Source organism: Canis lupus, chromosome 8 (assembly GCF_003254725.2).
Source record: "Canis lupus dingo isolate Sandy chromosome 8, ASM325472v2, whole genome shotgun sequence".
NCBI lineage: Eukaryota > Metazoa > Chordata > Mammalia > Carnivora > Canidae > Canis > Canis lupus.
The window spans coordinates 23,893,902-23,919,504 of record NC_064250.1 but is presented as its reverse complement, the minus strand read 5'-3'; the positions used below and the strand labels follow the sequence as shown (position 1 = coordinate 23,919,504).

The 25,603-nt window shown below is 33.0% G+C and overlaps 1 protein-coding gene across 3 annotated transcripts in view; it reads left to right on the top strand.

Annotated features, from left to right (window-relative positions):
- MDGA2 (MAM domain containing glycosylphosphatidylinositol anchor 2) overlaps nucleotides 1-25,603 on the top strand; it is a 791,718-nt gene that overhangs the window by 748,532 nt on the left and 17,583 nt on the right. For all 3 annotated transcript variants that reach the window (XR_004817749.2, XR_003134750.3, XM_025442520.3), the window contains exons 13-15: nucleotides 4,071-4,226; nucleotides 4,711-4,869; nucleotides 20,814-20,944. Coding sequence is in view for 1 of the 3 variants with exons in the window: in XM_025442520.3 (XP_025298305.1) it covers nucleotides 4,071-4,226; nucleotides 4,711-4,869; nucleotides 20,814-20,944 (446 nt within the window). In the remaining 2 variants the exon portion in view is untranslated. The remainder of the gene's footprint in view (nucleotides 1-4,070; nucleotides 4,227-4,710; nucleotides 4,870-20,813; nucleotides 20,945-25,603) is intronic.

Sequence of the window (25,603 nt, the reverse complement as noted above, 5' to 3'; positions counted from 1 at the left end):
AAATTTTCAGGTTTTAAAAACTCTTGTTTGTTTTCTGTAGGCAAGTTTTTTTTCAAATAAGGATAAATTACACAAAAGAAATTTAAATGGTCTTTAAAAATTCATTATATATAATTTTAAATGACATAAAAACTAAGATTTGGCAGCAGATTTATAAACAAATCCTCAATTTTTACGTTTGTCTTTTACATTTTCTGTGTGTCTACAATATGTAATCAAACAACTGAAAACATTTAAAATCAAGCATTGCTTTATCATGACTCCAAAGTAGCAGCTAAAGGAAATCTCCTATTGTGCCTACAAAGATATTTAAAGAAATATAGCCATGTGTATAGCTACACTGCTGTCACCAACATCAGATATGAACTGACAGTATCAAGCAGTCCTGTCTTCTTTAGTACAATATCTATGGCATAAATATGAGCTGGAAAATATTTTTTATGGAGTATTGTTCATCCAGAAATTACTAATTTAGAATTCACTAAATGCCTATATTCCCTGTAAATATTCATATTCATAGTATGAAATATAAATAAATATAAAGTGGTACAGTGAGTCTTCAATCTGAAAAAAACAAAACAAAACAAAAGTTTATTTCTTAAATTAAAAGGCAAAACCTTCTGTTTCATTTTTATACGTATATGTCAATGGTTTTCTTCCTACTTTCCCTCCCTTCCTTCCTTTCTTCCTTCCTTCCTTCCTTCCTTCCTTCCTTCCTTCCTTCCTTCCTTCCTTCCTTCCTTCCTTCCTTCTTCTTTCCTTCCGTTTCTCTCTCTCTCTTTTTTTTTTTGAATTGTGATCAGGACTCTTAATATGAGATCTACCTTCTTAATAATGTCTAAGTATATGATAGGGTATCCCAGCATAATGTTCTACAGCAGATCTCTAGAGCTGACTCATCTTACAGAACTGAAAATTTATACCTTTTGACCTATATCTCCCCATTTCCATCTTGCTCCAGCCCCTGAAAATCACCATTCTACTCTGTTTCTATGTATTTGGATATATTAGATACCTCATAAGTGTAATCATGAAGGATTTTCTCTTCTAGGACTGGCTTAATATAATGTCCTTAGTTAATAATGTCCTCCAGGTTCAACAGTGTTGTCATATTTGGCAAGATTTTCTTCTTTAAAGCTGAATAATACTCCATTGTATGTATATCTTCTTTACCCATTCACCCATTGATGGACACTTAGGTTGCTTCCATATTTTGGCTATTGTGAAATATGCTGCAATGAGCATAGGAGTACGACTACCTCCGTGAGGTAATGTTTTTTATTTTTTTTAAAGACTTATTTATTTATTCATGAGAGACACAGAGAGAGAGAGCCAGAGACACAGGCAGAGGAAGAAGCAGGCTCTCTGCAGGGAACCTAGTGCAGGACTCAATCCCGGATCCCAGGATCATGCCCTGAGCCAAAGGCAGACACTCAACTGATGAGCCACCCAGGTGTCCCTCAATTTTTTGGATAGATATCAATAAGATTGCTGGATTACACATTAGTTGTTTGTTTGCTTTTGTTTTATTTTTGTTTTTGTTTTAAGTAGACTCCATACCCAGCATGGAGCCCAGCATGGGGCTTGAACTCACAACCCTGAGATCGAGACTTAAGCTGAGACCAAGAGTCAGATACTTAACTGACTGAACCATCCAGGTGCCCCTGGTTGTTCTGTTTTTAATTTTTGAGGAACTCTATACTGTTTTCCATACTAGCTGTACCATTTTACATTCCAATGGCAGTTTACAAGTGTTCCAATTTTTCCACATGCTTGGCAATGCTTATTTTTTTAATTGCCATGCTGACAGGTGTGAAGTGATATCTCATTGTGGTTTTGATTTGCATTTCCCCGATGAGTAGCAGTGTTGAGCTACCATTCATATACTTGTTGGCCCCATATGTATGTCCTTTGGGAGAAATCTTTATTCAAGTCCTTTGCCTATTTTTTAATAGGGTTATTTCTATTTTTACTATTGAGTTGTAAGAATTCTTATAAAAAACATTCCCTTTTCACTCTGTTTTTTTTTTCTTTTACTGTGCAGAAGCTTTTTAGTTTGATGTAGTTCCACTTGTTTATTTTTGCTTTTGTAGCTTGTGTTTTTTGCTGTCATATCCAAAATATCATTACCAAGACCAGTATCATGAAGCTTTTTCCTACTTTTCTTCTTGGAGTTTAATAATCTTAGGTCTTACATTTAAGTATTTAATCCATTTAAGTTGTAAATTATACTTTACCCTCAAACTGCACAAATTTGAACTGTGCAAGTCCGCTTATAAGATGGATTTTTAAAATAAATATAGTACATATTGCAGATGCATTCTCTCTTTTTATGATTTTCTTAACATTTTTTCTCTAGCTTACGTTATTGTGAGAATAAGTAATTCTCACAATACATAATACATAACATAATGCATATAACATGCAAAAGGTGTTGACTGTTTATGTTATTGATAACATAACATAACATACTGTATGTTCGTAATATACTTTAATAGTATTCAATGTGATGCCTCCAGCTTTGTTCCTACTCACAGCTCTTTTGGCAGTCCAAGGTCTTTTGTGGTTCCATATGAATTTTAGAAATATTTCTTCTACTTCTATAAAAAAAAAGTGCTATTGGTATTTTCATAGGTATTGGATTAAATCTATAGATCATCTTAAATAATATGGACATTTTAACAATATTAATCTAATCTGTGAACACAATCTTTCCATGTTTTTGTGTCTTCTTTAATTTCGTTTATCAATGTTTTATAGTTTTCAATCCACATGTCTTTCATCTCTTTAGTTAAATTGGTTCCAAAGTATTATATTGTTTTTAATACTATTGCAAGTAGGATGATTTTCTTAATTCTTTTTTCAGATAGTTCATTGTTAGTGTATACTCTTAATACACAAAATAATTCAGGGGCATGATCTCAACTTCAAGGGCTCCACTCCCAAGGATGACTGTCTGATAAGTCTAATTCATTGCAGAGGGAAAAGTGAGACTCTGTCCTTTAGATATTTATCTCTCTATGAATTCCAGGAAATCTCAACTGGACTCTGAGTTTATCACTTACTAGCTAAACTTAGCCAAAGTTTTCTTTTCCGTGAGCCTCATAAGTCAGTATTTTGTGATTTCATAGAATTGCTATGGTTTTAAATGAAATACTAAAGCTATGTTTAATTTTTCTCTATTTAGATAATTTTAGTTTTGTGCCTAGTTGACATGATTATCTTCCTTATTTACTCCTATATTTCAAGGAGGGTATATCCTAGTAAGAAAACCCTTTGATATCTAGAAACATACTCCTACCCTCATTACAAGGACAGTTGAAAAAGGTTCTCTCTGAACTTCTGGTTTGGTCTGAACTCAGCATGAGGCAGGCATCCAAGAAATCTCAGTCCTTCTACAGTCTTAATAAAGGCTTTTCATCACTTTATTTCTAGTAGGTTTCAACCATACCCACATTAAAAAAAATTAAAGATAACTACTTTTTAAAATATTTTGCCATTATCTTTCCCTAAGTAAACTTCCAATTCTGCAAGTGGGTATACATAAAAACGTCTCTGGACATGGTGTGAAAAAGTATAACCTCAAGGTATATAGCTTTAAAGTGTTGTCAGAAAAAAATAAAATAAAATTAAATTAAATTAAAAAAAGTAAATAAAATAAAATAAAGTGTTGTCATGGAAATTAAGAAAGCTCATTTTGTAATTGACAGTTATGCTTTGTTTGGATTATTTCCATACTTGAAAAAAGTTCAGAAAAGTCATCAGCCATAATTCAAGTGTGAATTATATTATTTAATTTCAATTATTTGGATATTTCAGAGGAAAATGGTTTGGGTTCAAGTTATTAAACCAAGAGACTGATTTGTATATCAAGATTACTTTTCTTTTTTGTTAATACTTAAATAGTTTTATGTTTAGTCATAATCTTGTACACTATTATGGCTTTGGCGCCACTATTCCAATCTCATATTATTATTGCTATATAATGTTTTAAACATATTTAGAAGAATATTGCAGTGTTTATATTAATTTAATTAATATTAATTGCTTTAATAAAAATTTATTAACAGGAGAATTTCACTGTGGATTTGAAGATGGTAACATTTGTTTGTTTACCCAAGATGACACAGATAATTTTGACTGGACAAAGCAAAGTACTGCAACAAGAAACACAAAATATACTCCAAACACAGGACCTAATGCTGACCGTAGTGGCTCTAAAGAAGGTATGAGGGTATGAAATGTTGTGTTTATAACAATTATACTCCAGTCTTATACTTTTAGAAATTAATGCCATTAATGCCATTAATATGACATGCAACAGAATGCTATAGATTTGAAGGTTATGGATAAAACATTAAATTTTTATTGTGCAGTCAATAATTCAGATATTCACAAAGTTTGTAGACATTAATTTTCTCTCAGAAATCATTGGCATATATAGTTGAGAGATTCAAATTATTTTAATAATTCAAGTGTTAAATTCCAATTTTGTCTAAAATTTTTATACATTTTAAGCAATTTCATTCTTAATTATGTAAATCATTTACTTATTCTTTATATTATATATATGAAGATTTCAATGAGATCAAAATTCTCCTATGAATCTATAATTTACTTCATATAAAAACTCTAAAACTTCTTAATGGTTTCAAACTTCATATCACCTAATAATAATGTTTTTAAACATTTTATATTGTCTTTTTAAAGGTTTTTATATGTACATTGAGACATCTCGACCCAGGTTGGAAGGCGAAAAGGCTCGACTTCTCAGCCCTGTTTTCAGCATAGCTCCTAAAAACCCTTATGGCCCCACGAACACTGCATATTGTTTCAGCTTCTTTTATCACATGTATGGACAACATATAGGTGAGATGGCAAGAATTACTATGTTTCTTCTAGAGTAAATCATAATTAAGAAGAAGAAAGTTCACAAACATGAGCATGAAGTCGATTTTAGTCAAAGAATATCATCACTGACCTTTAAATGACTTAGTTTCAAATAGCAAAATAAGATGCTAAGACTGTTCCCCTGTCATATCTTAATTTCCAAATTTTGGATTAGAATTTGAATTTTGGAACATTACCTATCCCTTCTAGAATCCTAATTCAGGAAAATCATTAGTAGGTTAAATTCTTTATGATCTTTTTTCTGAAAGTAATACCAATATAACTCAGGCTGCTGCTTTCAAAGAAATTTGCATGAGTAACACTTCAATGTGTGTTAAAGACCACAAAAATGAGTATTGTCATACTTGCAAGGCAAATACTTTCAGCACTTTCTACACATTTGGAATACTGGTATCATATTTTCTTGTTTATAAAGTATGCCTAACACACTTCGTAAGATTTAAGGACATCCTTGGTCCTGGAGAACATGTAAAGATGAAGACACCCTCCCTGCCCTTATAGACCCTGTACAGGAATGGAGGCTAAGAGAAGTAATCATGCTGGATAAAATATTGCATATTCTTTAGAAAGAACCTAGCAGGGGTGCCTAAATGGCTCAGTTGGTTAAGCATCTGCCTTCGGTTCAGGTCATCATATGGGTCTTTATGCACAATTCTAAAATCAAACAAACTGAACACACAATTTTTGAACGTATTTGGCAATATATGCCAGCCTGATCTATGTGCCTTAGAATATAAACTTATTTATAGTCTTTATATATCAAAACAAATGTGAAAATATATACCATTTGTAGCAAAAATATTATTGTGCTTAATTACAAGATTCTGTTCCAGATCCTTCCAGAGACTGTCACATAATATACGAGATACACATTCTTTTACCTTTCTAAAATAAGACAAAATTCTAAATGGCGAAGCATCTAAACCCACAAAGCTTGGACCAGGGCCTGTGGATCTGTATCTAGCTGAACAATAAGGCAATGTTTAAGGATAAAGGAAAACGTTTCTCTATGAAAGATGAATACATTTTCATTCGACAGAGTTGAGCACAGGGAAGATTAAGCCACTGATAATGAGGAAGTAAAATGTGGGAAATTAGGAAGATATTAAGTGTTTTCATATAAATATATAATTATATAAACTACTAAAATTTTGCACGTGATATATTCCAGCTACTGCATTTTTTAAGCGAAGTAACCCCCTTGATCAGTTCATAAAAAAGAGCATTATTGTTTATCTTTTACAGTAAGAAAACTGAAGCTCAGAGCATTTGTATGAATTACAAGTAACTTGCTATGCTGGGGCATAACCTCACTGCCAGCACCATTAACCAGTACTTTTCACAGTGGAGTACTAGGTAACAAATCTAGAAGGACAAACTTGTACAGTAAAAAGTACCCTTAGAATGAAGTTAAGACCTGGGCTGGAACTTGGCTGTAGCACTCAGGCACTGCAGGAATTTCGAAAATTCACTTAAAGTGTCTGCATTATGGTTTCCTCATCTGTAAAATAGGAATAATAATTCCTGTTTCAGAAATTTATAGTTCAAGTTAAATGAGATAACATATATAAAATTCCCCCATCAGATGGTAGACACTCATAATCTTAGGCTACTTTGACTCTCAAATAGCAGCAATTATGGCAACACTCAAGTAATAGCTAATGTTTATGGACCAGGTACTATTCCTGACATGTCATGGATTATTTCTTTTCATTTTCACGATAAACATTGTGCTCATTAAATCAATTATTTCATAGATAAACAAACTGATACAAAGAACTTCATTTTACTTGCCATATCATCATAGCCCATAAATAGCCCATAAATAGCAAAGCCATGATACCAATCTGAGAAGCTAGACACAGAATATGCCTGCTTCTCCACTCTGCAAGGAGACTTATGAAGTGTCAAAAAAGTTTATCTAATTTGTTGGTTGAGGAGACATTACAGATTTTGTGCAGACAATGTGCATAATGAGATTTTTGATTTGGGAAAGTAAATCTTAAGAGTGGGTAAAATCACTGAGAAACAGAATATAGACCAGAAAAGCAGTTAGGAAGTTATGACAGTAGTCATAGGTTCACTACAGCCTGACCTATGAAAAGAAATAAATTTCCACACCACTACCAAACCATCTTATTTATTGTGAGATTATGATCTTATTACAAAGGTATGATTAGCTCAACTCTAATATTGCCCATAGCTAATGATGTATGTTTTACTTATGTATTTCAAATATTTTTCTCAGACTTCCTTTCTCTTTTCCCAGTATACCCTGGAATAGGCTTATTAAATAAGCCTATTTAAAATTGATTTTTAAATAAATTATTCCAAGATTAATATTTTGAACTACTTTAATGAATAAAATATGCAGTTACTATTTTTATGAGGCTAGCCCCCTTTCAAAACTTCTGCATATTTATGTTGCTCCAAGATAGTTTTAATATACTTTTAACTTCACACTTGTTATTCTTTTTCTCTTGATTGTCAATGAATGTCCAGGTGACTTCTGCCAGCGTTATTCTGAATTGTTTGAGGAAGAAAGGCAATTCTCCATTTCTTCCATGTGCCCATACATTTGCCACTTTGATGCCTGTGCCATTTCTTTGTCTCATCATATGTTTGAAGTTTGCAGGTATCAGACCTGTCACTTGAGTCCCACTTGGCAGGATATAATCATGCTGCTTAATAAAATCTAGGCAAAAATGTTTGTTTCAGACATTGACTAATCAATGAGGACTAAATGAGTGGACCTCATTAGGGAGATTGCCTATAGCTGAAACCTTCCCTCTTTGCAAATATTATTCTAAGACACTCATTTATCTGAACACCCGGGGGGGGGGGGGCATTTATAGCCACTGGCTTTACAAATAACATTCTCAGTTTGATGGATTCTCTTAGAAATCCAGATTAAAAAATGATTTTTCCTGGATTTCTAAGCCTAATTGTGGTTATTCCTTCTTGAATAACTATAAATAATCTTTGCAGTCTAAACTATGACTAATGCTCAATATATTATTATAAAGAGTTGTAATTTTTTAAAACAAAAATGGGTGATCATTTATGCATTACTTAGAAAAGATTCCTCTTTAAAATAAAGTCAAATATGGCATATTACTTAATGATTACTGCATAAAAAAATTCCCCGAAATTTTGTGGCTTGAAACAACAAAACATTTACCTCTTAATGTCTGTGGGTCAGGAATATGGGTGCGGCTTGGCAGAGTGTCTGTGGCTCGAGGTCTCCCATGAGGTTGCAGACAAGCTGTCAGGCATGATTGCCCTCAAATTTGAAGACTCAACTTAGGGATGATATATTTTTAAGCCCGCTCATTTGGTTTTTGGCAGGCCTCACTCTATCATAGTATCAGACTAAGGACATTGATTTCTTGCTGGCTGTTAAATTCCTCTTAGTTCTCAGTTCCTCGGCATATGGACATCTGTCTGGGATTCTATCATGGCAGGGCAGCAGGCTTCCTCCAGAGCAAGCAATCCATGACAGAGAGCAAATACATGCTCAAGACTTTTAACTTCTGTCTTATTCTAACAACTGAGCTGATAATTCCAACCCACACTTAATGGGAGGAAATTACAAAAGAATGTTAATGCTAGGAGGTGGAAATCATTGGGAGGCACCTTAGCGTTTATTTGCCACATTGGTACAAGTTCTTGTTAGTTTAATGTTTCATCAAAATTGATTGAAGAAGAAAAAATTGATTGAAGAAAAAAGTAAATGAAAACTACAATAAGCTAACTGTTGATTTATATGTACAGGATACAATATCTAGCTCTTGACAATAGTGTGATTATTTCAGCAATCCTGTAGGCATTTTGATTCATGATTAATCAGCTGGATTTCTAATGTTCGTGAGAGGAATTGAACTTCACATGAGGCCACATTTTGTTTTTGATACAACAAAAGCTTATTAAATTCAGTAAAAAATGAAATTCATTTATTTCTAGAAAGAATGTGAGTTATAAGCATCATCATATTATACCAGGAAATTAAGGATAAAATTACAAAATGCACTTATGAATACATCCATTGAACTTGATAAGTATGGTTCAATAAAGTTGTGACTCTAGAAACCCAATTTCACTGTGGAACAACTGGGAAGCAAAGAAAAAGAATCCATTAATGGGATCTATTGTTTCATGAATTTTGAGAGTGGGGAAGAAGTGATAAAGTAGAGATGTAGTGTTGTAGATGTGCCTATTTTAAGAGGAAAAAAATAATAGAAAGGCAAATTTATAGATACAAAAGTCAAAAGGAAGAAAGTTTCCTGAAGAAATGGAAATTGAGAGTTCTAGTAGAATTAGCCTTGAAGAGGGGAACTAATGTCACTTCCACTGAGGTGAGAAGAAAAGAATTAAGTAGGAATGTGGCTGTTGAGCCACTCCTAGATGCAAGAATGGCAAGCGGACCTAGGAGTTGCCTTTTTAACAATATCTATTTTCTTCTATAAAATAAATGCAGCTGTTGCATGTTCCAAGAGTATACCATTTGAGGAGAATGGTAAATGGAAGCAGAGACCAATCAGTGATACAGAGGAAGTTGAAGCAGGTGAAGATCAGGATATCAGTCTTCAGTGTCTTAAAATGTGTTTTAGGATATAATGCTCAGTTTCAATGCCAATTACTGAATTCCCCTGCTAACTGATTTCCTTGCTGTCTCTTGGGCCCATAGTTTCTAGGGTAAAGATCATGCTCTAAAACCAGTAACATAAGAACTTTAAGTATATATGTCCCTCTGGCTTCTCCTTAGGGCAGCTGCATAGTCTATACCAGCTAGTCAGGAAGTTCTCCAAATGGGCTGTCTTGTATCTGGGACCCTTTTCTAGGGTCTATCCTTGTTCTGCTGAACTACATGAAATTAGGCCTCTCCCCATTACATGGTGCCCTGCGAATGTAAATATTTATTTGCCCACTATATAAATATTTATTAAGCAAATGAATATTATTTTAAATCAGATGACAGAATAAATACTTTTGCCCTTCTTAAATCACCTAAGTAACTCACATTCTTCTTTCAAAAGCTAACTCAAGGACAGATGCTGAAATTTTCCCCCATACTCTTACTCCTTTTGTTCCTATGACAGCTGGTGCCCATCTCTATCATATTTGTCACTCTGACCTCTGAGAGACTGTAAGCCCCCGAGAGCAGTAATGATGATTGTTTTCTATTTGACCCTCTGAAACAACTAATGCTCAATAGATTTTTTAAGAAATAATATAAACTAGATATTTAAGCTTATGAGTGTGCTAGAAAAATAACAAAGCAAGGGAATTAAAAGTATTGGTGCAGATTGGAAACAGATCATTTCACCAAGACTTTATAGAATATGTTGGGGGAAAAAATAAATCATTCGGTTAGCTTGAATTTGAATCTAAGTGTTCTGGCAACTAAAGCACAGAGGAAAGCAAAAGTGTCACATATTTCTTAATGACTAATTCAAAGAGAAATTTATGTTTATAAAAGTACCCTTAGTAGTATAATGGGAAATGTCTTCACTCGGTACTTTTAGAAAGATATAAAACGGGTTCAAATAAAAATTTTATATACTGACAGGCCATAATACATTACAGTTCATGTTTTGGGTTGCAGTATCATGGTCCAGATATTTCATTTTGTGATTGACTAAGAGAATACAGAAATAGAATTTAACAAATCTGGAATTAACCTTTAATTAAATTTCTTTTAATAAGATATCTTATTTACCTTTTAGCGAGAGTGGATTAAAAACTCTCTCAGTGCTGGCAAAGTTTTTAAAATGGAGATTTCAGTGGTTTTATACAAGATAAGAAGGACAATGGTGACAATCTTTTGCATGATCCTAGAAGTCTGATTTTTATTCTCATTTTGGTTAAAGACCATATTTCTTCTGTTTGAGTAAAAAATAAAGATGCTTGCTTTTATCTCAAGTATGTTCCTCAAATAGGAAATTAGCTCACTTTTTTTTTCCACTTGGAGTTAAACATGATAGGAAAGAGAGTTTGAGCTTGTTTTCAGTAAAATTCTATTTGTATATAATACTAATAATGCCAAGGTCAATCAGTGTGAGAATAATGCTGTAGGTGGAAGACATTCATTGATTAAATTGTTTTCTTGAATTAAGACATATTTTTTCAAGTGGGGTTAGATAGAAAGGAACTCTGATTTATAACCACTTGTAATTAAAATGTGTTATTACACACACTTGTCAACAGACTGTCTAATAAGACTGTATGTAATATCTAGTGCACTTATCTTTTAAGTCTGTGTTTTGAACCACCAACAACCCCTAAATTTATTCTCCTCCTATTTATTTCTCAAACAATGTGTAGTAGAAACTGAAATGTTTAAATAAAATTAATGATATGACTGAGAATGGCTGGTGTTTCAAAATATACAAGTCTAATTCTTAGTGTAATAAATAAAAAATAATATTTCATCAGTTGAATTGATAGTAAGTAAATGGGTTGACTTGCTTTTGTTTCTCACTCAATGTACCAAACTTTTTAAACTAACTTCACTGAAAGTATAGATTTATTGTGATGAGTATTTTTACCCTTCAATCTTGAATTTACTCATTTTTGTTCAACAGAATGAATTGCACATGCTATGTGCCTAGTAGTATATAGAGTTCTATAGAAAATAAGAAATAATTGTAGTGAAAGGTCCTTATCCTTCAAATAGTTTGTCATCACATTTAGGATAATAAATTACTGAATAAAATAAAAATCAGAAAGTAATATTCATCAAAATACATGACAAGCCTGTGCTGTGGGTGAACAAGGGAAAGGACACTGAAAGCAAAGTTAAAATAAAGTTTCTATGGAAGAGAAAAAATGTAAACCATCGTAACAAGTATTCTGCTGAAGGCAAAGGTTACAGGATGTAAGAAAAGAAGCCACATGTTGGAATGGAGAATAATGGTCTTACCATAGAGAAGGGGAAGTGGTATAGCCAGAGCGTCAGGGTCTACATAAGGGATGTGATACATATCAGAGAAATAGAAAGCCTGATGAAGGCTATGTTTGAGGAAAATTTATTGGACACTAATGTAGAGATTCAACTGGATACAAAGAGGCATGGTGATGACTGGAGAAAATGAACTGACATTTTTTTTAAGATATCATTGCAATTATATATTGAAAAAAATAATAGTAGATGCTTGCAGCCATTTATATTCAAGTAGAAAATGATTTTATAATTTCCCACTTTTGTCTGTGTGTATAAAACAAATGATACTAACAATTACCTATCAATATACATGGCTCTTGCCTGAAGCTAGATGATTGTGGCACATCCTCATCTTCCATGAAATGTGAAACACGAATTAATGTCTATATTACTGATTAAAATAAAAATGTGATTTATATGCAAGTGATCCCTAGGCCTTAGAGTAAACCAAATTACAAATTAATTTCTATGAACTCAGTAATTTCAAGTAGCTGTAGGAAATATGTATGCACATATATTTCAGTTGTTTATATAAAACATATAAAATACATATTTTTAGTAAATAGTTAAAAGTAAAATTATGATAATGACTTAGAGAAGAGAACTAGGTAATAATAATTATAGATAGCATTTATGCAAATTATATTTACACAGTAATTTCTATGAAATAGTATCAAAATAAGAATCATTCTATTTCACAATGCCATAAATAACTCCAAAACGTTGGTCAATGTTCATGAAATAATACAACACTTAGGTCATTTAGCCTTTCTGACCATAGTCCTTAATGTGAGGTCAGTTCTCGAGCTCTTGCACCTGACTCTAGAAGGGGTGGTGATCAAAAGATGAGAATTGAGGAACCAAAGAGAAGAAAAAGACAGTTAAATTTTGCTTAGCAACTTCAAACTTGTATCTTGGAACTAGGTAGCATTTGAAAATCCTTGGGGATGATTAAATTCTTACCTTTTGATACCTGGTGCCTACTCAAGCATAAACACAGTGCCTCTAAGGGCTTAAAATTACTTTTAAAGGGTATTAACACAATCCATCATATTCACTTTGGAATTTTCGTACTATAATAGTATAATAATGTGCTGAATCAGCTTTGCTGAATCTAACTTCTCTTGAATTGCTTTATTCTGTTTCACAAGTTCTAATTTCATTGACCTAGATGACCTGAACATAAGTTTAGATAACTATTGTCACTGAATTCTCTTTTGTAAACTTAAAAAACTGAAACTTGCTTGAAAAAAGTCCTAAAATTATTTATCTACTAATATTGCTGTTGTCTAAAATAAACCAGTGAATCAATAGTTTGGATTCATTGATTTGGATAATGGAGTATAATTAAGACTATGTGCATTAGAATATGATGCTTAAATTATAATATATTTTAAAGAATTTATATTACTCAGTTATACTTTTAGTGTCTTTTTAAATAAGTAATGCTTGCCTTTTAAAATAAAATCTGGGGCAGCCCAGATGGCTCAGCGGTTTAGTGCTGCCTTCAGCCCAGGGTGTGATCCTGGAGACCCGGGATCCAGTCCCACGTTGGGCTCCCTGCATGGAGCCTGCTTCTTCTTCTGCCTGTGTCTGTTGCTCTCTCTCTGTCTGTCTCTCTCTCATGAATAAATAAATAAAATATTTTAAAAAAAGTAAAATAAAATCTAGCCACAATTGACCGTAGCTCATATAATCTATTCAAAACCAAATTCAAATCTGAGATAATTCAGACCTGGCTTCTTTAGATCTAGAACAAATATTTTTCACATAATATTTATTCAGTAAACATAAATTGAAATAATTCAAGTTTGAATTTTTATTATATAGGTAAAAATATTAATTAAAAATATAAACATGATCACAAGGAAAGCATATTCCCTGAGAAAATATGTATTTGATCCTGATACAATAACTTATCACTATTGGTATAATAATGATAAGTTTTATATATATATAAATGTGTAAATTTTGTTAAAGTATGTATTTCTTTAAGTAAATTCTGAAAGACTTACAGTACATGTTACTTTTTTTGTCTAATTACAACAAATAAATCTAAAAAAGAATGTTAATTACAACAAATAAATCTAAAAAAGAATGTTATTTTATTAACATTTGACATAAATTTCCAAGTATTGATCCAATGATAGGACTGATTCCTGTCACTTGAATCAAAATAACTGGTCACGCTACTCAAGAGAAATAAGACTTAAACATAAAATGGTAATTCATTCATTTCCATATATTTACATTAGCACCTCACATTTACATTTACCTCACATCTACTGGTAACTTTTAAAGTATGGAAAAACTTGAACTGCCCTAATAGCTTAGAGAGTACATCCTTGATTCTTTCTATGCAAGATATTGAAGGCCTTCTATTAGAAAGAGAAGTTAGGTGTTACATTTAAGTAATTTAAAAAAAAGATAAATGATATTTTTCTTTCTGTAAAAGCAGTTCAATTAGCTAAGAGATCAGTAGAGAATACTACAGCTTAACCCAATCAGTTATCACTAATACAGCTGTAGGCTATAGCAGACAGAGGCCATGGAAGAGATGAGGAGCCCCTTTTCTATCTAATGCACATATAGACTGTTTCTTCAAATAATTCCTAAAGGTGTATGTTATATACCCACTTTGTAAGTCCAATGACAACTAAGAAATTCAAAAAGTATTATAACTTAATTTAATGTTTAACACAATTTATTTTTTTATTTCAGCTTGATTTCCTTGTAATCCCTCCTTGTTGTGGATTTATGTTAAAAATTAGAATTCAGTTACATCACACAGAAATATGTTCTGCAGTGTCTTTTCCTTTCGGCACAAGGTTGCCTTTCTGGTGTACAAGGTACCAGTACCAATGAACAAGGAAAATTGAGCCTCATTGAGTATCTAAAAAGGAAAATAGATGGATTCAGAAAGCTACTTTTTGCCACAAGGGATTACTGAGCACAGTGGGATAGTCCCCCAAATTCAATTCTTAAATAGCACAAAGACATAAGTGCCTTTCCATTATTCTCAGATTGCTGAATCTTGATGTAGTAGTGTATCTCACATTAACTGGCTCTGCTGCTTTAGATCTTACAGGAGAAGCAAACAAAATCCACACCTATCCTGTGGAGATAAAATAAGCTCCATAAATTTTGGGGGGGTTTAAGAATGAATAAAGAGGATTAAAATAAGAGAGAGAGAATGAGAGAGATTGAGAAAATAAAGCTCCAATGAAGATTCCACAGAAAAAAACAAAGCTAATATGCATATAGTAAAGGAAACACATATTGTTGAAAAAGACTTACAATTCAAGTGAAAGTACAATTTGTCCTGTATATGCTTTATAGATTTCAGTATATTCATAAGAACATGAACTTTATTAAACAATAAAAAATCACAATGACATAACAGTGGATGAATTTTTAAAAATGAACTGAATAAAAGACAGAAATAAAGGAGAGCTTTATGAGATCAGAAAGGAATGTAACATCATAAATTATAATAGCCAACAAAAGATGACATTGGAAACAAAAGAACAGAATCCATACAATGGAAATTAAAATCAGTACTATGGAGGACAAGCCTGAGATTCTTTTTTACATTGAAGGGGAAAAAACAAATAGTAGATTCTGGAGCAAACATGAACATGTGACAAGATAAAATAAAAAACAAAGCTGTGGAACATCATGTATACATATGCATGCATTATTCTTAAATATAATACTAACAAAAGGAAAAAATCATAATAAAAGAGTGGTAGTCCACTACCAACTAAAACTTATTCCTGTAATATAGTCGCAGTTCAACATTAAGAAGTGTACTAATACAATCTACTCTATCAATAGAGAACTAGAGAAATATTATTTGACTATCTTGAAGATAATAGTAAAACATAGTGAAGACTGTATGAAACGTAATATAGTTTAAATGCTTTAAGTCATTTTAATTCTCAACAAAAGCTTATGCTAGTTATTATTATCATTACTTACATGATGAGGAAATTGAAGCAGAGAGATTAAAATACTAAACCAAAGTCATCCAGCTGTGACAACTATGATGTAAGGAATGCAGAGGTTCTTGTTTAAAAAGTAGGTATTCATATTGATGGATTTTTGCATAATATGAATATGTGTGCTTATGTATAAAGAATTAAACAAAATTTATCTAAAAATCTGAAAGAAAAACTATAATGTAATTGTACACATATAGATAGATATATATTAAAAAAAAAAACAACTGAAGCAATATACACCAAAATATTAAGGAGGCTCCCTCTAAGAGATCAATTTAATGGTGATTTTTATATTGTCTTTTCTGCTTTGCAGTGTTTGTGTGCAATATTCACATAAACCAATGTATATATTATATGGAAAATAGATATAGATTTTAAGAAGAAAATGACTATTTGTAAAACTTATCAAAATGAAAGTATCTTGAAGTCACTGGCTCCAGATAAAGAGTTACCATAAACAACTATTAAAATGGGTGAAATAGATTAAGTAATGGTTTTCAGAAAATGGAATAGGCAGGGCAAGCCTGAGATCTATGGGGAAAAAAGAAACTAATGAGATCATTTCTACAGGAGCCATTTCTTTGCCTGAGAACAATTTCCTGGCCCTAACATAGAGTCTGGAACTCAAGCATAACATGAAAGTGTTACTGAGTTCAGGAGGTAGAGATGAGAGTTCTGGGCAGCTGAAGTAGTTAGAATCTGTGAATCAGAATAAAAGAAGGGAAGTGTGCAGAGTTGACTCTAGAAGTATATGTGGGGTTCCATGTAACTCTTTGTCTGAAGGCTATTCTGTACTTATATAAGACTCATAAAACCCAAGGTTTATGGTATGGCAACCTAGAAGCTTTTATGGACTTGGCAATAGAACAGAGATGGGAAGGCCAAAGAGTCCTGGGAGAAGAGCAGTAGGGAATATTGAAGTTTAAGCTATTTTAGGGTGAGGAGATATCTTAATGGCCTCTGACACATGAAAAAACCAGACAGGCTCTCCCTTAGTAGTTAAGATGATTCCCTGGAGAACTGACCTCTCTATACCTTTCCTTAAAAAAACAAAATCTAAGCCCCAACAAGATCCACAGTAGAGACAGATTTGGAGGTTGATTCTCATAGAGTTAAGGGGTTTAGAGCAACAATTTGAGCTTTCAACAGATCAGTATTGTTACTGTAAACCAAGCCTATCTATGCAAATTTGACATTATGAGTCAGTAATTCAATGGTCTGCTGAAACAAAACCGCCTTCTGAGAAATATTATAAACCTAAGGCTCGGGATCCCTGGGTGGCGCAGCGGTTTGGCGCCTGCCTTTGGCCCAGGGCGCGATCCTGGAGATCCGGGATCGAGTCCCACGTCGGGCTCCCGGTGCATGGAGCTTGCTGTCTCTGCCTCTCTCTCTCTCTCTCTCTGTGACTATCATAAATAAATTAAAAAAAAAAAGATTTAAAAAAAAAAAAAAAAACCTAAGGCTCTATAACGTGATATTCACAATGCCCATTATTCAATGAAAATGATTAGATATACAAATAAACAAGAAATGTAATCCAAAGTAACTTAAAAAGTAAAAACCACTCCATAGAAATGAACCTGAAGAGGGCCAAACATTATACTTAGCAAATAAAAACTATAAAAAGGTCCAACAAATATGTTCAATGACATTTGAGTGAATATGTTAAAAGATTCACAGGAAATAGTCTTAATGATTGGACAGGTAGGTCTAGCAGGGAAAGAGTAACTATACAAAAGAGCTAAATAAGAATTATACTGGAAAGTAGTAGATAAGACATAAAAAATTCACTGGAGGAGCTTAAACAACACCGCAGAAAGAAAAGAAAAGCTAATCAACTTGAAGACAGACAAAATTTTCCAACCTGAGAAATGAAGGAGAAAGATTGAAGAATAATGAACACAGCCTCCGGTGACTGGTAGAAGAATCTTAAATTGCCTAATATATATATATATATATGCCTTATATTATATTATGCCACATATATTATGAATGTATATGACATAATATGCATTTTCCTTTCCTCTGAAAAGGAAAGGAAAGGGATGACACAAGGGAAAACCTTTATATATATATATATATATATATATATATATATATATATATATATAATTGGAGTCTGAAAAGTAGAGGAAAGGGATGAGGCAGAAATAAAGGAAAAGCCAAAAGAAGTTCAGCAAACTCTACATAAAGATGAATATGAAGAGAACTGTATTTAGGCTCATTATAATCAAATTACTGCAAAAGTAAAATAAGGGAAAATGCTCAAAAGCAACCTGAGGGAGAAAGAAAAACATACAAGGGAACAAAGATAAAATGATAGCTGACTTCACATTAGAAACTGTGCTATACAGAAGAAAATAGAACCACCTTAAAGTACTCGGGGAAAAAAAGTGGCAGAACTTAAAATCTCACAAAAACATTGGAGTGAAATGAAGTTGTTTTTATATAAACATATCTGAGAAACTTTATCTCCAGCAGATCACCACTACTACAAGTACTAAAGGATGTCCTTCAGGCCAAAGGGAAGTGGTGCTAGATTTTAACTCAGATCTACAGATAGAAAAAAGACTGTCAGAAATAGTAAATAAGGGGTTCCTGGGTGGCTCAGTCAGTTGAGCATCTGCCTTTGGTTCAAGTCATGATCCCAGGGTCCTGGGATAGAGTCCCACATTGGGGTGTTTGTTTCTCCTATCCCCCCTGGTTGCTTTGCATGCACTCTCTCTCTCTCTCTCTGCCAAATAAGTAAATAAAATCTTTAAAAAAAAATGGTAAATAAGTGGAAAATTTAAAAACTATGTTCTTATGATTTACATAAACTACATCTGACTATTCACAGTAAGGTGAGGTTTACAATTCAAACAAAGGTAAAAGATACAATTACTATTAAAAATAGAAAAAGGAGGGATCCCTGGGTGGCGCAGCGGTTTGGCGCCTGCCTTTGGCCCAGGGCGCGATCCTGGAGACCCGGGATCGAATCCCACATCGGGCTCCCGGTGTATGGAGCCTGCTTCTCCCTCGGCCTATGTCTCTGCCTCTCTCTCTCTCTCTCTCTGTGACTATCATAAATAAATAAAAATTGAAAAAAATATATTAAAAAAAATAGAAAAAGGATAAGTAAATTAATTATACTATTGTTAGGTTATTACATGTGTGAAGTAAGATATAGAGTATAAAGTATGAACTTTGAAATGAAAGGAGGAATGTAATAGTAAAACAAGTAAGGGAGGTAAAATGGATGAATTTTGAGCATGAAGAATAAAATATTGAAATAATTAGACTACGAAAGTTATGAGTACCTTTTGTAGCTCTGAAACAACACTAAAACACAATTTAAAAGGAAGATTTAAAAATCAGTAGAAGAAATAAATTGAAACCTAAAAAAATAAAATAATATCAACTGAAAAGAAAGAAGGGAAGGAGCTGCAAAGGACTAAAAAAAAAAAAAAAAAAAAAAAAAAAAAAAAAAAAAAACAAGGGACAAGTGGAGAACAAATAAGATGATATACATAATTCCAAACATATCAAAAACTATAGTAACAATAAATGAACTAAAATTAGAAGACAAACGCAATAACATAGATAAATATAACAGAAGTTACGTTGAAGAAAAGTAGCGAGGCACACAAAAATATGCTTACTGCGTAATTTCAGTAATATGAAATTCTAGAAAAGGCAAAAATCATTAGTTAGTCAAGAAAGTCTTGTCAGTAGTTGCCTGGCAGAGGAACAAGGGCTACGAAGATTAACTGCAAAGGAAAGTGAGGGAGCTTTTTGGGAAGATGGAAATATTCCATATCTTGATGGAGTGGCGCTTACACTACAATACATATCAATCAAAAGTTATTGAGCTGTACATTTAAAAAGAGAGAATTTTATTGCATGTAACTTATATCTCAATAAAACTGTTTAAGTGTATCAAAATACTGATTGCTTAGTGATCAATATATCAGACTCTAATCTGTGGGTTCAAATTTTGCCTCTGCTATTTACTTACTGTAGGAACTGATCAAATAACCACTCTAAGTTTTCTCTATAGTTGTACTTCATAGGATTGTGGAGAGGATTAATTCCTTATCTGGAGTAAGTGTTTAACATATAGTGTGTTTTATTAGTATCATCAGCACCACTACTATTTTTACTATGTGCAGAACATGAAACTGTTGAAAGAAATATATCAAATCATGTAGCGAGCTTATTCTTATTTTATCTTCAAATAATTCTTTTAGAAGAAAATGAGACTTGGATGAAAAGTAAACTGAAAAAGAGATTATAATTGGTAATATAAGACAAGGCAATAAGAGTCAGACTTTGTGCAAGTCACTCAGTACATACACATCTGTTACAGCCATAACAAAGAAGTTACCATAAACTATATGGCTTAAAACAAGACAAATGCACTATCTTACAGTTCCAGAAGACAGAAATCCAAAACGAATATCATGGAGCTAAAAATCAAGGTGTCAACAGGGCTAGTTCCTCTAAAAGCTCTAGGGGAGAATAATCCCTAGCTTATAGAGCCTGCCTCTGTTTGGCTTGTGGCTTCTTCTTCCATCTTCAAAACCAGCCACGTAGTATCTTCTTTTTCGTTCACAAGACCTTCTTCTCTCCTGTATCAAATCTCCTTGCCTTCATCTTATAAAGATATATGGGATTACATTTAAGACCGACCAAGATAATCTAGAGTAATTTACCCATTTTAAGATCCTTAATTTGCTCACATTTGCAAAGCTGCTTTTATCATATAAAATAACACCACAGATTCAAGGGATTAGGACACAATAGTCTTTAGAGGCCTACCAAATGTCATAAAAGCAAGATTAGGAATGAAGAAAGGAGGAAAGACTAGTGTTCTGAGGAATTTTATTGTTAACAGTTTACAAGTGTTAGGTCAAGGAGGAACAAATGTGAAACAAAAATAAATATACAAAATAAAATGTCATTGTTATTTTTAGGTGTTCTAAATGTTTATCTGCGTTTGAAAGGGCAAACAACGATAGAGAATCCACTGTGGTCTTCAAGTGGGAATAAAGGTCAACGGTGGAATGAGGCTCATGTTAATATATATCCAATTACTTCATTTCAGGTAAGAAAAGAACCATCATTTCTGTGAAGAGACTGCTGCACATGAGCATAATTTTAAAGGCATACCTTGAGTAAACTTTGGGATATGAACATTCAGAAATTCTGTGATATGAGCATCACAAAAACGACAGTATTAAGTTTTTCTTTAGTTCTAAAAGCTGTTTTTACAGAGAAAATGCCCCCTTTTTATTAATACCTAGCAAATAACATGTTTGAATAATAGTCTTTCAAAATCCAAATGGTTTGCCTGGAGAAAGTATAATCCATTTCTATAAAATCACATGTGTATATTTTGTTTCCTGAAGATAAATAACACAGGTTCTTATAATAATGGAAGCTGGATAGTCAATTCTCAATTAATCTGTTTGAATTTTACTTGATGGAATTTTACATACTTTAACAAAATGTGTCTCTTTGAGATAATGCCGTTTTAGTAGTTTTAGTAATTTATCACTTTGATTATCAAAGTCAGAGAACTTTGAAGAAGCTATTTTTCTTTATTTTGAAAGAGAAGTAAGCTTACTTAGAGAAATAAGGCTTAATTGAATTAAGAAAGTTAGCTGAAAATATATGATAGACATTTCAATGACTATAAAAATGGCCATTATGGCTTGAGATAGTATTTCACAAAACAGTTTCAGTGAAGAAAATAATGTAGTTTAGTGATTTTATTTTTTTTTCTTTTTTTTTTAGTTTAGTGATTTTAATAACTATATATAATACATGTATTTTATGTACTCACCTTGAGTGTTTGTTTCAGATCAGTGATTTCTTCAAAGTACTTCAAGAGATATTTTTGCTTCCTATGTGACTGCCTCACTAACATAAACGTATACGTCTAATATATATACAATAAGTAAGAGAATAGTTATATTAATGTTTCCTTCAGGATACTCCTTTATTGCCATAGACATCGGTTTAATAATTGAGCACTTTCAATTTCACTATTGAGCACTTCTTTATTATCATAATGAACAGTTCAATAAATACTTTTTGAGTTACTCCTGTGTGCCAGGAACACTGCTAGGTTGAAGATCTAAAAATGATTGTTTACCTCAGGTTAGTAGAAATATACATGTAAACACTTACATCTCATACTATAAAAATTGCAGTAATGGAGGTATGTACAAGATTCTGTGAGCACACCCAACCAACAAGAAGAGTATGGAAGAAAGTCAAGAAAAACTTACTGTATGAACTGAAGGCTGAACCAGGGAGAGGGATTGCAAAGCAGAGAAAAAGCTAACATTAGTATTGCAGCAGAGTTCAGAGTGAACAGAGAGAGACGTTGACATTGTATACCATACAATTTGTCAGGGAAGCAGAAAAACTTTTCTGGACTTTGATACATAAAGATAAATAAGACTGATGTTATTGGAGGTTAAGGAATCTATGGAGCTTGGGTAATGGGGGGGTCACTAGAAGATTTTACTCTGGGGATTACCTGGTATAGCAGTCATGTTGCTGGTTCAAAGAGGCAAAACTAGGTTGGCAAACCAATTACGACCTGTAAAATTCACATAAAAGATGTTGAAGGGACAAATTGGGGAAGTGGTATAAAAAAAAGGGATGATTTCTAGATATACTTAGGTGTGAAAGCTAGCAGAACAATTTTATGTTGGGAATTTGGGAAGCAGCCATAAATGACTAAGAAGTTTCTAACTTAGGAGTCTTGGGTAATGCTTGTGCTACACATTACCTTAAATAACAAAAAAAAGGAAAAGAGACAAGCTTCAGGGATGAATATGGTTGCTTCTATTTTAGACATGTTAATAAAAATGCCTATGAAGTAGCCTTTTAAAAGTGTGCAGGTTGCTGTACACGTTTATCTGAAGCTTTGGGGACATACACATTTGTGAGTCAACGGATTGTCTGTGGTACCTAGAAATATGGGAGTGGTTGATATTTCCAAGGGAAGGTGGACATATGTGAACAGTGATTAAATGATGGAACCATGCAGAACACTACCTAGTAATATCAACTGTGGGAGAAGACCTCAATCCTAAGTATTATTTTTTAGTATGTTTTAGAGTTAAAAGGAAGGAGATTTGGGAAAGTTTGATGCCCACAGAGTTTAAAGACAGTGATACTCAAATAAGAAGCAAGTTGAGTCCAGTGGGCTAGTCATTACAGAGAGTGCCTACCTTTGAGAGATCTGTGTGAGGTAGTTAGGAAATCAGGAAAACCAGCATCTTAACTAAGATTATTCACTACTCTAGGGGTATCTGGGTGGCTCAGTCACTTAAGCTTCTGCCTGCAGCTCAGGTCATGATCCCAGGGTCCTAGGATGGAGCCCCATGTCGGGTTCCCCACTCTATGGGGAGTTTGTTTCTCCCTCTGCCCTCTCTCCCTACTGCTTATGTTCTATTTTTCTCTCTCTTTCTCTCTCTAATAAGTAGGTAAAATCTTTTAAAAGATTAACTACTCAGATTTAATAAAATAACCTACAGATAGATATTAAATTGTCATATATATGCAAATAGTTATTTTATTCTATAATTGTTCATATTAGAGAAAGTATGAATTTTGTTTTATTTTGTTTTTTGTTGTTGTTGTTCTTGCAAGGGAATGTTTCTTCACTCAGGATGTAACAGCATGGAGAATCCAGAGGAAATGCCCCCCTGAATATAAGCAATGAGGGGAGTTTCATAGGGAAAGAAATGAGAGGCAGGGTCAGCCCCAGTTTGAGATTGCAATCTGAGAGAAAGGAATTGTTTTGCTTTGTGATTTGACCCATCTTACTCCACTGCATCTTGTTACCAGAATTATTGATTTAGAGAAAGGATTTCAAGACATGAATTAGTCTTTTGTTATCAGGAAAGATGTGGTCAGTGTAAATTCAGAGTAGAACATTTTTACAACTCACTACAAATGACAACCAATTTTCTGCAGCCTTGAGAATTTACATATTAAATTCACAAAAAGAGATCTATAAGAATGTTTAAAGCAGATGTTCAATAATGTTCAAATGAATAAAGCTTTTTTCACAATAGTCCAAACGTTGGAGAACTCTCTTCTCTATAATCTTCTCCTCATTCCAACTGAGAAATCGGACTGTGTTTGCATAGTTGGTGCTCAAAGTAGTTAACATTTCTGGTACTTTTTGTTCCTTTTTGTAGATGCATATTTCCATCTAGTATCAATTTTATTTTGCCTGAAGGACTTCTTTTAACATTTATTGTAGTGTGGGTCTGCTAAACATAAATTCTTTTCACCTTTTGTACTTCTGAAAAAGTCCATTTCATCTTCATTTTTTGAAAGATATTTCCTCTGAGTATAATATTCTAGTTTTTCCTTTTGGACTTTAAAGAGGCTCTGCTGCCTTTTTGTTTGCATTGTTTCTAAGAATAAATCTGCTCAAACTCTTATTTATCCTATATGTAATGTGACTAGTTGCTTTTAAGATTTTCTCTTTATAAAAAAAATGATTTTCTCTTTATCACTGGTTTTGAACAATTTAACTGTGACATGCTTTTAGGTAGTTTTCTTCATTTTTAATGTGTTTGTGGTTTATTGATCTCAGATCTGTGAGTTTATAGTTTCTATAAAATTTAAGCATTGTCTGGCTAATATTTCTTCAAATATTTTTGTTCCTCCTCCTCTCCTTTAAGACTCTAATCCAACACCTTATGTATTTATATAAGACTCCTTATTTATGTGCACATATGTAGTATTACACAACTCATGGATGCTTTTTAGTGTTTTTAAATATATTTTTATTTGCCTTTCCCTTTGTATAGTTTCCATTTTGTCCTCACATTCACTAATCATTTCTTCTGCAATGTCTAATCTGTCTTCAGTCATATTCGGTGTATTTTCTATCTCAACAATTATATGTTTCACCTCTACAAGTTCAGCTTGAGTCTTTGAAAAAATATTTCCCACATCTTTGGTTAATGTTTTGAGTATATGAAACCCAGACCATTGTAGGTGTTTTAATGTCACTGTCTACTAATGCTAACATCTGTGTCAGCTCTTGGTGGATTTTGACTGTTTTTTTTCCTCCTCATTACAAATCATTTTTCTGCTTTTTTTCATGTCTGGTAATCTGATTGGGTGTTAGACATTGGAATTTTACTTTGATAGCTAAAATCCTTATAGTTTTACAAAACACTTGGATATTTTTATACTTCTAAAAATATTCTTGAGCTTGTTTGGAATGTAGTTAAGTTATTTGGAGAGTTTGATCATTTTTGGTCTTGCTTTTAAGATTTGTTAGGAGAGACTGAAGTGGTGTTTAATATATGGCTAATTATTTCTCACTACCAAGGCAAGAGTCTTTTGAGTACTCTGTCCAATGCCCCATGAATTATGAGGTTTTCCAAGTCCGGGTGAGCTGGGTACTGTTACCTTAAATGCATCCCTCTGGTTCTTTCCCAATTGTTGGGTGGTTACTGCACATCCACGTTCTGATCACTACCTTGCTTAATACTCGAGGGAGACTCTCTGCAGATCTCTGAACTCTGTCCTTGCTTGTATTTTACCCTGCACACTCTAGCTGCCTTGGAGTCCTTAGACTCTCTGCTCTATCTCAACTGAGATTTTCTACCAAGCTCTATCTTTCTGCTTGCACCATGATTTATCAGTTCTATATAGGGCAGTCATAGGGCTCACTTTGTTTGATTCCTATCACTCATTGATCATTGTTCTTCATTACCTA